Source organism: Nannospalax galili, unplaced genomic scaffold (assembly GCF_000622305.1).
Source record: "Nannospalax galili isolate Female #2095 unplaced genomic scaffold, S.galili_v1.0 scaffold442, whole genome shotgun sequence".
In the NCBI taxonomy this organism is placed as follows: domain Eukaryota; kingdom Metazoa; phylum Chordata; class Mammalia; order Rodentia; family Spalacidae; genus Nannospalax; species Nannospalax galili.
The window spans coordinates 739,353-754,866 of NW_008348806.1; the positions used below are offsets into that span (position 1 = coordinate 739,353).

Consider the following 15,514-nt stretch of genomic DNA (forward strand, 5'->3'; position numbering starts at 1 on the left):
CTCCCCTCCCCTCCTCTCCCTTCCTTTTCTTTTTCTTTGACACAGGGTCTCCCTGTAGCCCTGGCTGTCCTGGAACTCACCATGTTAGACTAGCCTGGCCTCCATCGCACAGAGATCCTTGTGCCTCTGCCTTCCAAGTACTGAGATAAAAGGCATGAGCTACCTCACCTGGCAGATATTTTAATTAAATTTTAGTTTCCACTTAACATCAAATAGAAACTCTTAGACGGATAATAGTAAGGCTATTCTTTTTATTTATCTTTTTATTTTTTGGTCTTTTTGAGACAGGGTTTCCTTTTGGCCCCAGCTGGCCTGGAACTTGCTATGTAGACGGTAGACCAGGCAGGCCTCTAACTCACAGAGATCTGCCTGCCTCTGCTTCCCAAGTGCTGGGATTAAAGGCGTGCACCATCACGCCAGTATAAAGCTATTCTTTTTAGTTTTGTTATACATCCAATCTCTGAAATTTCTGTGAAGCAAGAGCCTAAAATCCTGAACAGCAGCAGTGACACAGGACTTTGTGATCTGTGACAGCTGTGACGTTCCAACAGTAAATTCAGTGCTGATGCTTTAAAATTCCTTTTGTTTCAGGGTTGTAGAACTGAAGGAGATGGTGTCTGAGGTCAGTCTCAGTTTTAACAAGCTTGCCTTTATATCCCAGGAGTTCTGTGTGCTTCAAAAGTTGACATTTTTAGACATAAGGTACTGTTATTTGATGTTTTAAAAGTTACACTTCAACTTTGAGTTTTGCTTGACTTGTCTTTTATGTCATGTTTTTATTAATGAATATGGAAACTGGTCTTTATTAACTTTATCTTAGGGGAAATCTAAAATTATTTTAATAATTAGTATTTTAATCAGCCTATCATTGTAAGTAGTTTATAATTCAAGAGGTAAGACAAGATTATCTAAATTTTTTTTGATTAGTGCATTTAAAAAATTCGTGCCTGAGTAAAATACAGTGAATAGGTGGAAAGCATTTCCTTACCTTTGTTTGTTTCTTTCTCTAGAAAGGAAATAGTGTAGAAGTAGGCCAGCTGCTGTGGTGAGCAAGGCTCCTTGGGAGTGTAGCAGAAGCAGCCTGCCTGACAGCATAGAGATAAGATAGACCCCAGGGTTCCAGACACAGAGGCAGTTGGATCTCTGTGAGTCTGAGGACAGCCTGGGCTACAGAAGTTCCAGGCTAGTTGAGGCTAGTGGGCAACCCTGTCTCAAAAAACCAAAACCAAATAAACAAGCAAAAACCCAAACAAAAACAAACACGGTGCTTCAGGCTCTTGGGCAGTTGGTTGTGGTCAGAAGAGGACAGCTTCGGTGGTGATAGTGTCCGCTGTCTGTCAGCCCTGCCTCTGTTGCCCGTGCCTTCCCCTGCTTTCCTGTGTTTAGGAGGAGCAGTTCCAGTTGACGTGACGCATAATTGAGGCGGGAGGATTCTGCCCCACTGGGTGTGGAGTTGCTTCTACTCTGGGGTGACAGAGTTCTAAAGCCAAACTTAAGTTAGTGCTGATGGGGCTGAGGGAAGGCTCCACGTCCCCACAGCGGCTGCCTTTGCCGCTTTTTGTCCCAAGCTTTTTAAGCAGGTCTCTGTCTACAGCTGTGCCTGAAGTTTCTGATGGATGAGTACGATTTAGCTTCCCTGTCTGGTCACAGGAAGGCTGTGGGCCCTGTAGCCCAGCTCCATGCAGACAGTCACAGGAGTAGTGTGCAGAGAGGAAGGGTTGCAGGGTGCGCTGGGGAGCATGGCTCTGACAGCAACTTCCACTTCTAAAACCAGAGAAAGCAACTCTTGTGGCTCACAAACCATACTGACCGAGCCGTAATTCTCATTCAGCCAGGTGGGATCAGATTAAGAACTGACAGCTTGACCTATGTATTTTTTTTTCCCTCCTGAACATTTTTATTACAATTTTTAATAAAATTAAATTTGTAAAAAAGTTTTCAAACTTTGAAAACCACGTATTTTGGTTTCAATTCAGGAATAATCTTTTAAGTTCTTTGCCTGAAGAAGTGGCATCACTGGCAAAACTACAGACGATCAATCTGTCCTTTAACAGGTAAGGGACCGGCGAGGGGCAGCTAAAAGCCAGATAAACAGGACCTCATTTGTACTGTGTCTCACTGTCACATTTGATTCTCATTCTGTTCTCCTTGCTTAGAATTCTCATGATTGATGCTTAGTTGATTTCCCTGAACCACTTTAAGAAACTGGTTTTCTAGTAGGAAGATAAATGTACAAATAGCCCATCGAATTGCTGTAGTGGAAGCACAGCTAGTATCAGATCCTGAGGTCGGAGAGGTGTCATTGAAACCGAGGCTCCTGAAATGTTGGCCTTGAGCCTCCCTGTCTGTGTGGACAAGGAAGCCAGCTCTGTGCTAGCCACTGTCTTTGAAAGTCCCAAAGTGCACTTGTTTTGGAAACCTCAGCCAAAACAGGTGAGGAGGCATGTGTCCAGGAGGACATCGTGCAGCTAACCTCAGGGCGTTTCCTTATCCCCGGATGTGAGCATAGAGCACAGGAGGATTCCTTCTGAGTTGTGTTTGATTTCTTTTTCACAATCTGAAGTCTTCCAAACATGTATTTCAGTTTCTAATATTAGTTTCTTACTTTCTGGAAAATCTGAAAAAGGACTTAAACCAAATATAAAACAAATAGTAACAGCTTAGGCGATGATGTAAGTATAAATAACAAACTAAAGAAAACAGTCTCGTGACGCAGAGTTAACGTCATAGAGTTTGAGGTGATTGGCCTCTTCCAGTGCATGTCGGTGTCCTGTTCATACTTAATAGGTTCAAAGTGCTGCCTGAAGTTCTGTATCAGATCCCCTCTCTGGAGACAATTCTGATTAGTAACAACCAGGTGGGCTCTGTGGACCCTCAGAAGATGCAGCTGATGGAGAAACTGAGCACCCTGGACCTGCAGAACAATGACCTCCTGCACATCCCCCCGGAGCTTGGGAACTGTGTGCATCTGAGGTAACTCCACCTTCTGCCAAACTTTTTCCAGTTGATTGGTTGATTGCTTTTTTCCCTTGTGATACAGTCTTGCAGGAAATTGAAATAACAGATTTAATGTCTTGTCAGCAGTAAGCCAAACTCATAATTCTACTTTTCAGAGTTTACCAATTTTTTCGCTTTATATAATGTTGTGTATGTGTTCGGGACTCTGGGAGCCTCCTTAGCTTTGCATGGAGGGCTCTGGGGTGAGTCACAGACTTCCGCCCTCTGGGCGGGCTTTCTGTCCTCTGCTGCTTCCTTAGCCTCTGCCCGGTCTTCCTCGGTGAGTGACCCATGCCCCTTGGCAGCCCCTTGGCTCTCCACCCAGAATCAGCCCTGTCCTGCTTGCTTTGGGGCTTCTCTGCACCCGACCTTTTGCGTTTTTTGTCAGAAATGAGGTGTACTAAAGCTTCACATCCTGCCTAAGTGATAGAGCAGGGGTTTGAGGTGTTAACTGAAAGCCAACTACTTAAGCAGAATGTGCCGAGCCTTTTACTGTCGAGAGCGGCATACTGCATTGGCTGGTGGTTCTCCCTGGGCGGCTCTGACCTTCAAGGCGGTGCGTTGTAATGTTCAGATCCTGTGGGTTCTCGGGGTTTGCTGAGATTTAAACTGAACTACTGAATACTTTCCTAGAGTGAAAGTGCAGGGCTCAGGGTTATCACCCTGTCAGTGTGTAACCTTTTGTGTGTCTCTGTATAGAGACCCCTGTTTATTCAAGGTGTTACGAACACCGAGTTCATGGCTCACAGCACTGTAATTTATGCCTGAAAGAAACTTAATTTTTCCATAGACATATATTTGTGCCGTTGAAAACTGACCAGCCCTTTAACCCCGCACTTGGGCCCTATTTTATTTGTTTATTTTGTCATATTTAGTTTAGTTTTTGACACAGGGTCTTACCATATAGGTTGGGCTAGACTCTAACTGCAGATGTACCTACCTTAGCCTCCCAAATCCTGAATTATTGGTGTGTTCTACCATACCTGGATGTATGGAACACTTTTGAACAGTGAAAATCATAAAAAACCATTTAAGAACGGTGACAGTGAGGAGAGCAGGAAGGTCACTTGTCTGTAGTGTGACTGCACAGCACCTGTCAGGCCTCTCTGAGGCTGAGCCCGTGAGCGACTCCATTTTCCTCCTGCTCTGGGAATGTCTGTCAATAAACCTGAAGCACCGTACGCACTAATTGGAGGTTCCAGACAAATATGGAACGGGCAGATTTGCAAGTACAGAATACCACACACAGTGAGGTTCACCTGTAACTCTTTTTCTAGAAGTTAACAAAGTAATTTTTTAAAAGAATTCCCAAGAAATAAGGAAATATTTGGAGTCATATAGATCAACCTTAAAATACTGTGGGAACCTTTTGATTTTTGTTGACATAAAGACGTAAGCTGTTAAAGTCTTTTCTGAATGAGGGTATTTTTTTTAATTCCATAAATAAACAAGAGTGGGCCAGAGAGATGGCTCAGCAGTTAAGAGCACTGACTGCTCTTGTGGAGGACCCAGGTTCAATTCCCAGCACCCACATGGCAGCTAAGAACTGTCTGTAACTCTAGTTCCAGGGGATCTGACACCCTCTTTTGATCTCTGTGGGCATTGCATGACATGGGTGCACTCACACACATGCGGGCATGAATCCTGTCACTTTGTTCATTCACTTGTCTAAATCTCTTTGATTTTTATTGTGCATGCTTGTTGTAAGATGGAGAAGAGGCCCAATGGGACTCAAGTCAGATCTCCACCATGTAGTAGCAGCTTCTCATACAAGTCTGTCTGGCTTCTCCAGATGCTTCCCCACCTGTAAGATGAGTGGGGTTGGTACCTGCATCACAGGTGAATGTGGAGCCCATAAAGCAGTACTTTTTTGTAACAGCTGCTTGGTGTGTTGATTTGCTTTAAGAGACAAATAAGAAAATACACATTTTTATTTATAAAATTGCAAATAACAGTTTATTTCATTAAGAAAGAATCACTAATGGGAAATGTTTATTTCTCTGTTTCTCTTTCATTTAGAACACTACTCCTAGATGGAAATCCATTCCGCGTTCCCCGAGCAGCCATATTAATGAAAGGCACAGCTGCTGTGCTGGAGTATCTGAGAGACCGGATTCCAGCCTGATTTGGAGCTGGCTTCTCTTTGGGGAGGGCAGAGCCAGCCTAGGGTGACACCATGCTGTGCATCCTGTGTCAGCAGGAGGCCTCTGGCTGCCCACCTTCCCACCTCCACTGCCACGGAATGTTTGCTGAGTTGTGAAGTGTTGTGTACATGTATGGTGTTGACTGCGTGTGGTCATGCAGTATTCCAGTTCTTAATGTTTTTCAAATTCATTCTCTTACAACATTGCAAGTACCAAGTACTTTTTCCTTAATGTGATTTAATGTTTTCATAATCATAAAGCGAGCGCCTTTGTAGAACTGGGCTTTGTTTTTCTTTTCCTTCTCCGTATAACGGGACCTGAGCTTGACTGTCCGGTTCTAGCGCTTTATTTTTTGGAGACAGGCTCTCACTGTGTAGCCCCAGCTGGCCTGGAACTCACTCTGTAGACCATGCTGGCCTTGAACTGTTGCCTCTGCCTCCTGAGTGCTGGGACTAAAGGCGTGCACCACCACACCTGGCAACTCAATTCTGCTTTTCTGTTAGATATAAAATGAATGACCTTTATTGAATACTACTCTTCGGCATTTAAAAGACAAAACTTTATAACTTGATTTAATAAAAACCAAATATAAACATTTTTTGTTTACAATGAGATGATCAAAAGCAAACTTATGAGCTGTCTGGCTCACATGATTATGTCAAACAGCCAGTTCAATTGTGTGTGTGTGTGTGTGTGTGTGTGTGTGTGTGTGTGTGTGTGCGTGCGTGTTGGCATGGGTGTGGAGGTAAAGAACTTACAGGGTGATGCATGACTGTCTTAGGACACCTTGCTAATAAGCTGCATATTCCATGTTCATAATAAAAGTTACATCCTACGAGATTGCTACAATGCTTGTTCTGCTTTAAAAGAAACCTGCTTTTCCTGTGTCATACCTCCAAGTCCAGGAAGTCTGCTTACATAGTAAACAAAACACACTGTACAATAAGGTGACATTTTATTATTTGTACAATAAAGAGACTTTTATGTTATTCAAAACACTTTTTTAAATACTGAAAAGGTTGAGTAGCTAACCCTGAAATGGCTCTGCTGTACACCACACAGCGCTGGGCAGGCCCTGGGTTTGTCTGGACAGATGCACGTTCAGATGCCTCCAGACCACACCGGGCACCTTCACCTGTGGTGTTGGACGCAGATCCACTGGAGAGCACAGCTCAGATTTGCAGTCATCAGCAAAGTGATTAGTCTGCTGGTTGAGTCAAGTTAAAATGTAGGTCTGTAGGCGTTTCTGCACGTGCGGTGAAGCTGCCTCCAAGCTTGCTAGTCTCGTACAGCAAAAAAGACCGGTGGGTACATTCACAATCTGTGTTAAAGCAGTCAGTGTGTCTTCATTCAGTTTTATTTACATCAGTGTGTAGTTCAACTAAAAAGTACTGTTCATCATGATACATAGTTTTTTTAAACACATACAAAAATTACAATTTTATATATATAATTTTAAGCTCAAAATCACAATTATCTCAAAATATTACAGTACAGCCATTTCAATTAAACATATCATGGTTTGATTCTTTTTTATAAAACGATAAAACATTATTAAAGTAAGCAGTTTTTGAATTGACTGGAGTACACCCAAGTAGAAAATTGAAATGTTTTGGTGTTTCCCGCCCCTCCCACCCAAGTTGTCTACAGCCACCTGGGGTTAGCAAAGAGACAGAAAAGGCCCCAGGTTGTAAAGGTTGAGCCTCGTTTGCTAAACTGCTGTGGCCTGTGGGTCTTCAGAAAAGCTTTACAAGGGACCATAGACTGCAGTGAAGTGCACGCATTAATTACAGTGTGTGGAGTTGTGTTTACCAGCGCAGAGTAACATGTCCACAAAGGGCAGAAGATTGGAAAGGAGCCCTGTGCCGCCCTCGCTCATGGCCGGCTAGAACCAGATTTCTTTGAGTTCCCTTGCTCAAGCTGTCTGGCTGGAGAAGCTCTGCTTTCTCAGATGTTACAGTGTGCCTCACCAAGGATAGTGAAGCCAGATTTCATCCGAGAGCATGGCTCCCGGGGTGACCTTACTCCGAGAGACCCAAGGCTGCCCAGCTGCTCAGGACTCCTCCCAGGCTTACGACTGAAATGTTTCTCTGGCTAGTAAGACCTCAAGCAGAAAGTCTGAGCGTGTTTGACATGTCAAAAGTTAGAACTTAGAGACTAATGAAAAAGATTGTTCCTCAGATTACTAAGGGCAAAAGTAATTGATCATCAGATGGTTTAGAAAATGAAAAAATATGGATACTTACATAGTATGCTATAATTCTTAAACCTATTGAAAACCCATCACTGTCCCCAGTAGAATCTCTTCTGGTAGTCTATTATTTCTCTGAAAAGGAAACCACAGTTCATATCATATACAGCTGAGTACAGGGAGGTCCTGGTCGGTTCCAAGTGAGAAAAACTCTGGTACTTGAAATAACTTGTAGTAACCTTGCAGTGTCCTAACCTTTCCAAGGTTATTTGTAACAGTCTTTGAAGTTCAACAGATTTCAGTAGATCTACTGCCTCTGGCTTTCTAAACCCAGGACAGTGTCCTCTGTGTAGACAAGGCACGTCTTAAGCCTCCTTCAGCCCCTTCTGTGCAGAGGACAGAATTAAAAGGTTTATAAAGCCTTTTTCTTTATTCCAGAGAAACACAGTAAGGCTTGTACTTTGAAGGAGGAAATCATACAGGAGATGCCTAGTTCACGGAGCAGACACATGAAACGTTTATTGCATTCCATCGACACTCATCAGAGCTACGGCGAAGTTTCCTACAACCTTGATCTAAACCACATGCTTTCTCTTCCTCAAACCAGTGAGTGTCCTCAGAGTGGAAAGACAAGTCTTGAAAACAATACTCATTTCAACAATACAGTCTGATAAATATGGGAATTTCTTTATAATTCTGTCTGCCTGAGAGATTTGTCTTGGTTTTTCCAGAGACTTAAAAATAATCACGTAAGGTTTCCTGACTGAATATTCCCTAGTAGGGGCACGGGAGGTGTGAGGCTTGGAGAGCTAGGAAGAGCAATGCTGTTTGTACATCTGTCATCTGCTACCCGGTACCCTTACCCTCAGGCAGGCCAGCTGACCTGCATCCCTGGCATTCAATCTCGGACTTGAACTGTGCAAAAACAAACAAACAAAAAAACAGCAAAGAAAAAACTTGTGTGTCTACAGAGACACAAAACCTGAGTCACAATAAGTCTTTAATACAAGAAAATTTCTTAATGTAGGAAAATAATCTTTGAACAGCCAAAAATACCTTTATACAATATAAGCAGCTAACTTTAAAACTTAGTGCTTAAGTATCACATTTTATGACTCAATAAAACAGGGTCATTTGCATTTGATCACTTTCCTTAACTATAGTTGAAATAACCACATTTTATTTTTTAAAACATTTTCATCCCCTGAATCTTTTTCTTAAAAAAAAAAAAAAAAAATCACACATGGAGGTAAACCCTGCTTCATTCCTTTCTGACTAATAGCCCTGCTGTTCACAGAAAGGACAGGTTGCCGACGCTGAGCTTCCGAGGAACCCTGACGTTCACCACAAACACGGTTAGAATCGTGATGTTGGCTTTCTGCAGACCCCTGCTCTCTATCCACTCTATATCCTTAGCTCTCAATAGAGTTCTGACTTTTAGGTGCTAGGAATTAAACCCAGGGCCTTGCACATAGTAGACTAGTAGAGTAGTACTCGGCACTGATGAGCATCCCCAGTCCTTGGTCCTTAAGATCTCTGTGTAACCCAGCCTGGCCTCACACCTGGGGCCTCTGGCCTGAGCCTCCCATTGCTGAGACTGTAGGCGTGGTCACATGTGGGCACTGAACTGTCCACCTGAAGTTCCCTTGTGTGCAGGCAGCTGCCACCACTGTGTCCTTTCACCCTGAGTCTGCTTCTCGGGAGCTCAGTGCTCCTGGGAAATCCTTGACTTCTTCCTGAGCGGATTCCTGGGGAGGAAATCTAGAGCACCCCACTGTCTTGCCATTAGACCCTAAGTCAAGGCCAGGTTTCCTCGCTACATCCACTTGTACTGAGGGTATCTGATAGGGAAACTAATGAACGTGGCTTTTCCATGCTGCCCTGACAGTGGATGTTAATTATGCATTTATGTCATTGACACCTGGAGACAAAAAGCCACAGGGAGCCCTTGCAGCTGTGGAAGGGCTGGATAGGAAGGTCTCTGAGTACTTGCTTGTCTCTGAACCCTCTGAGCCTCTCTTTGGGATGGGATGGGAAATGGATGCCAAGAGGCAAGAAAATCTTGGCATTAGCAAGCAGAGTCCTGTATCTTCCTACCTGCCTGCAGCGCTTGCCTAAGAAGGATTTTTGCATTGTGCAGAAAGCTAAAAGCAGAGTCAGGCTTTTCTCAGACAACAGACTTGTTACCATGGGAACCAATGAAGGAAAATGAAAATTTGCTGAGAAGCGAGGGATCAAATTGGAAAAAAATTGATAGGGAGTTGGTTTCTACAACACAATTTGAGCATTTGGGATATAAAGAAACAAAATGTGCCTCGTCTGGCAAGATCAAAGAAAATGGAAGGAAGGATTTAGCAGTTGGTCCCTGGAGGCCAGAGGCGAGGACAGACAAAGCCTGCTTTCTGCAGGTTAGGGAACTCAGGAAACCCTAGTTCCATCCTGGGTGTTGTATGGGTAAACAGGCAGATCGTTCCAACTTCTCCAAAGCTGGGCACACCACCTGACACATCTTATGTTATTGCTTGAAGCAGTTTTCCAAATGTTCAAAACCCAAAGACAAAGAGTAGCATTGAAAGCCAGGATTTACAGCCCCCACCCCTGGGAACCAAGTGAGGATTTCTGGAGAAGTAAGTGCTTCTCCTTCCTTAATGCAAGTCTCTCCAGCCTCTGAGCCTCTGTCTCTCTGTCTCTCTGGACTTCAAGCCAGTCGGGATTTCAGGAAGTCTGGAATGAGACCTAGCAGCTGCACCTGAAGTGAGGGAGGCCTGTATCTTGCACTCCTGGGAACCACCTGTCTTGTCCCTCCAGCTTCCCAAAAGGCAATTTCCTGAAATCCAAGGTTCTTTTCATTCCTATGGCCCCAACCTTGGCAGATCCTGAAAGTGGGATTCAAGAGTGACGACGCCTCCCTCCTGGGACCCAGTTTTCACACACGACACCTTTCACTTGCCTTCACCTGGTGTCTGTCTCTGTCGTACACACACACACACACACACACACACACACACACACACACACGACAAAACAATATTGCATCCACCAGGCAAAGGACGGGAATGGAGGCTGGGAAGCTGGAGCTAAGCCATAACCAGAAGTTTTCCTTAGGGTCTAATAGCAAATGGCGTGCGTGGAGAAGTGCGCTGGAAACTGTTCCTCCAGAATCCATTATGTAGTAACTACTTCAGTCTGTTAGAATTCCTTACAAAGCCCTTGACCGTGTCAGCAGTGAGTCCTTGAAATGAGCTTGTCTTCCCAGAGCACCTCAGAGAATTGTGAAACCCAGTGAGTGGCCTGTGTGGTCCACCTCCTGCCCTTCGAGGTAAATAAATGACAGGCTTGAGTACAGGTTCTGGTTTCTGCAAACCAAAGTTTTCAAATCAATATTGCAGTGCAGGTTAGGGTTGAATAACCTGATGACAGACTGATCTTTAGAGCCACATGGAGCCCAGCTTTTCCTAGATCATACCCTGGACAAACGAACTCCTTACTTGCATGTGTGGGTGCATCCTGTGTGTTTGGGTGTATGTGCATGTGTGCTCATCCCCGTGGAGGTCTAAAGTCGATGTCTTCCTCAACCCATCTCTGCTTTATACATGGGGGGTGGTCTCTCGCTTGAACCGAGAGCTTGTGGATTTGTTCAGATTAGCTAACCGTCTTTCCCTGGGGGTCTGTCTGCCTCCCAAACACTAGGATTACAGGTGGATACCGCACATGCCCAACGTTGATGTGGGTTCAGAGTGTCTGAACTCAGGTCCTGGTACTTGTGTGGCAAGCTCCTCTCCCCCGAGCCTTCTCTCAAGCCCCTGCTCTATCTTTGTTTGAATGTTTGACTTACTCTCTCCACTTTTCTGTGGGACTGTGAGTCTGTTATCTTAGGGTTACATGCCCAATTCGGTCTTCTCTGGTTTATCACACATCAGTACATAGTTCACAATGGAACCAGCTTCCTTAGCTAAGGGTGTTTATTGCTTTCCACCACCACAGCTACTTGGAAATGAGAAAAACTGACAAACAGCATGTCAGTGTGGCAGGCACCATCTTTACCAAACCCAGTTCCAATCGGGTGGACCACCTACAGCGCCTGGGTATCTCACTCAATACTGCTCGACCTGGGTTTCCGGCACTGTGCTCACAGGGGTGCCTGGGGGCCAGGAGTCCTTTGATTAAGTATTTTCAAAGTACAGTCTCATTTTCAAATGTATGCACACTGCATTAATCCAGTGCATCCTAATTGTATTGCTGTTGTTCCATCCCTAGACTAATCATAACCCGAGTTTTAAAAACAAAAGTCTGATTTTTAACCTCAGAGAACAAACAAAAACTGGCATTTTGTTGGAAATGAAAAAAATCTGCTCTTCACCTTGCCAACAGAGTCACAGAAGACACTGCCCAAAGGAAGTGCTTCTTCACACTGATGGCAGTGAAATGGCCACGATTGGATTGCCCTTAGAGAAAGGTCTGGCAGGCCGGGCCAGTGTGTGGTTTTCCTTCTTAGGTACTGTTCAAGTTGTATTCCCTGACTTCTCGGGGTCCTGCTCTATGTATGAACACAATGCCTCATCGTCACACCTGGGTGCTTTGCTCATGGTGAACAGTTAATATTAGCTTCGCACTTAGCACTTGGTGGATGTGAGTCCACTCAGCATGTCATTTTTAGGTGTCTAAAGCAAAAACAATTCTTTAAAAGCAATGTCTTCAAGGGTCACTAAAGGTTTAAGTCCATTCTTTACTTCAGACGAATGCCTTCAGGTGGAGGATTGGTTATGCAGCCGGGGGAAGCCTGCTGGGCCCTCTCTAGAATCTGCACCTGAAGGCCCTCTGACTTTGATCCCCAAGGGCAGGTGCGCCAAAGGACCAAGTCAAAGGGAAGTGGAAAGCCAGGCCCGCTAGTACTCCTTCCTGGTGATACTGCCCTCCACTGTCTCCTGAGATTTGTCTTTTGTGGACAATTAACATATATGAGGGAGAGGAGCCTGCTTTGCGGAACCTTCCATAGCCATGTGAACCAGTGCTGACAGGAAAAGCCTTTGCTGCTTTTATAGACAGACGCAGTTCTCTGTCCTCCTGACACAAGCCGACACAGCAGTGTGTTAAACTTAAGTACTGGGAGGGTGCTGGGACTTGTAGCTTTTACTGTTCTCACAGTAGAACTTTGAACGTAATCCTTTGTTCATTAACATTTGTTGATTAAATTGAAAGGACAGGGGCTGGAGAGATGGCTCAGCAGTTAAGGACACTGGTTGTTCTTGCAGAAGACCAAGCACTCACGTGGTTCGAATCCCAGCACCCGCACGGCAGGTAACAACTGTCCATAACTCCAGTCCCAGGGGATCCGACAGCCTCTTCTGACCTCCATGGGCATTGCATGACACAGATGTACTTACCTACATGCAGGCAATACATGCATACACATAAAATAAAAATAAAAAATAATAAATTGAAAGGACAGCAAGAAAAAGATGTGCTTAAAAAATGACTGATATTTTTAAAAGGATAAACACTACATATTAGCGGATAGCACTTGTGATGGTCCATGGGCAGACTTTCGTGATAGCTCTGCAAACTCTTCAGCAGATGCAAAGCCCCAGGTTCAATTCCAGAAGTAACAACAAACACTTCCCTGAGCCACATCTGTTCAAAGCACAGTTCTGGAGGCATTCTAAAAGATACAAGTGCACACTCAGATATGGGGAACATGTGAGGGTTTTTGTGCAAACGTTTTAAAAAGGAAAACCAAAGTCACACTCCCTCACCTTCGAGTAACTTATGATGACCTAGGGCCCTAGATCTCAGGAGCCCCAGATTTTATGTGGACATGTGGAAATGTGAAAAGGGGGACTACTGCTGAGAGAGACAGAGAGGGAAGTGCATATGTGAAGGGCTGGAAGGGGGTGACCCTCACTCTGAACTGCTCTGGGAGGCAGGCACAGAGATCTACAGTGGGGACAGCAGCATTGGAAGTTCTCTAAAGGACACCACTGACTACTGTCTTCTTGGTCATAAGGAGTCTCCGAGAACCTATCAAGTGCAAAATACTTATTGACAAGTTGAATGATCCCACAGATAAGGCTGGAGAATGGCATCCAGATGTAGTTATCAGAGACAGCTGATTGAAAACAAGAGGAAAGCCAGGAGGGATGGATGCTGTAAGCTGGAGCAGCCTACATGATGGTAAGGTAGAGGTGGCGGGGCCTGCCAGCTAATGTCTTCCTGGTTTCCAGGATTCTGCCTGGTGAACGCCAATAAAGGGAAGTCCTGCTACTCAGCAGCATTCTCTTATTTCTAGCAGGGCATCACACTGGGGTTGGGGGTGCAGGGAAGGTGTCAGAGGCCCTTCAGTTTGTGCCAACTTCTGCTGCCTCTTCTCCCCACCCTGAGGGCTACTCCAGGACCTTCATGACAACCTCATTCCTTTATGCCTAAAGGCAGAGCCCTGGACCCTTTGCAAGCAGGTGAAGAGTGGTGGTCACGCATGCTTGTGGGGCGCAGGCAAGCGAGAAAGTAAAAGCCATAAGCTCCTGGGGGACACGATCCCAGCACTTGGGAAAGCTGGACTGACCCAGTGACTGCTCCCAGGAATAATATATTAAGATAGGACAAAGAAATAAAATGTTTTAAGTACTTTAATGGTTGGCACCCAAAACCTAGAGGCAGTGTAGAACCAGTACCTACAAAAGCAGCAGCAACACTTTGTGTACTACTCAGAGGGGCTTCCAAGCATCCCTCAGCACCCTCTGAAGGATTCTTCCAAACTCTCATTTTCTGAGTTATTCTACAGCTGAACTGATCATCAGACGCTGAGAATCGTGATGAAATAGAAAACAAGTGAAATTAAAAAGCCAACTCTGTCCAGAAGAGAAGTGACCATCATGCGGTGCTTGCAGGCAGTGCCGTGTGCAGGTTCAACTAGGTTGGAAGCTCACCTGGTGAGCTGGTCTGAGCAGGTGCTATAGCAACCCCAGGCTTGAGGTCTCAGTGATTAGTCCTCAACCCCAAGAGGTATGACAGGTATCTGCTAAGAGGAGCACACTGTACTGGCAGCAGGTGACCCTGTGGCCAGAAGAAAATGGTTTCCTTTGTAGGGAAACACCAGGATTAAAGATTTAAGCTTCCGAGTAGAACACCCTGCCTCCATCTACTTTTGCTGAAGAGGAAAAGATTAAATGTTGGCAGTTGGCAGAGAAAAGTAGGATGCTCCCCACAGGGAGGGCTCGGCTAGGATTAGCAAGGCAGAAGCGAACAGAGATGTTGCTGAATGAGGTGAAGACATCTTTCATTTAGACGTAATCAGAAGCATGGGGACTCTTTCACCAGGACCCTGCCATCAGAGACCCTGCAAAGGGCACATGTCGGAAAGGCTGCCAGGGCTCTTGTGGTTTCAGTCAGACTGAAAGAGGTCTGATTTTCACTCCAAGAGATGCTTTTTAAAACACATTTGTAAACCAGGCATGGTTGTGCACACCCTTAATTTCAGCACCCAGAAGGCAGAGGCAGAGGCAGAGGCAGGCAGATCTGGGTGAGACGAAGGCCATCCTGGTTCTAGGGTAGCTGGAGCTACAGGGATACTCTGTCTCAAAAACAGACAACTAAAATAATAATATTATTAATAACAAAACCACACACTCCTTATGCAATGAACTCTGGTTACAATGTTAGGCTGATTACTTGTACACATGGATCAAATGAACGGTCACTTTATAGTGGAGTTATCACTGGAGGACGCTGGAAATACACATTGGGATGGGACCTGGATTAGTGCTTTGAGGCTCTGCAGGCAAACTTAGTACCTGATACTTAATTTTGGAGAACTAATTTAGAAAAATGAATTCTTTGGGGGGGGGGGCGGCGGGGACTTTTTGAGACAGGATCTCTCTGTAGCCCCAGCTGCCTGAACTCACTATGTAGACTAGATTGACCTTGAACCCACAGAGATCCGCCTGCCTCTGCCTCTCCAGTGCTGGGATTAAAGGCGTGCGCCACCACGTCTGGCTCTTAAAAATGAATTCTAAGTATCACAGCAAACAAAGGTCTTTCATGAGAACAGAAGGAAATGTGGTTAAAATAACGAGAGTTAGCACAAAATATTTGGAAGACTAGCACAAGTTAGAGAAAAAACTATTAAATCAGTGATGTGATGGTCGCACAATTAAGATCAGAATCTTCCAGCATACATATGGCAGAG

General features: G+C 44.8%; 1 protein-coding gene across 3 annotated transcripts in view; it reads left to right on the plus strand.

Moving 5' to 3' along the window:
* The window catches only part of Lrrc40 (leucine rich repeat containing 40), a 36,036-nt gene extending 30,057 nt beyond the window's left edge, over positions 1 to 5,979 (plus strand). For all 3 annotated transcript variants that reach the window (XM_008846088.3, XM_008846089.3, XM_008846090.3), the window contains 4 exons: positions 592 to 702; positions 1,977 to 2,054; positions 2,788 to 2,973; positions 5,017 to 5,979. In XM_008846088.3, coding sequence (XP_008844310.1) covers positions 592 to 702; positions 1,977 to 2,054; positions 2,788 to 2,973; positions 5,017 to 5,122 — 481 coding nt within the window. In that variant the 3' untranslated portion in view covers positions 5,123 to 5,979. The remainder of the gene's footprint in view (positions 1 to 591; positions 703 to 1,976; positions 2,055 to 2,787; positions 2,974 to 5,016) is intronic.
* The last annotated feature ends 9,535 nt before the right edge of the window (positions 5,980 to 15,514 follow it).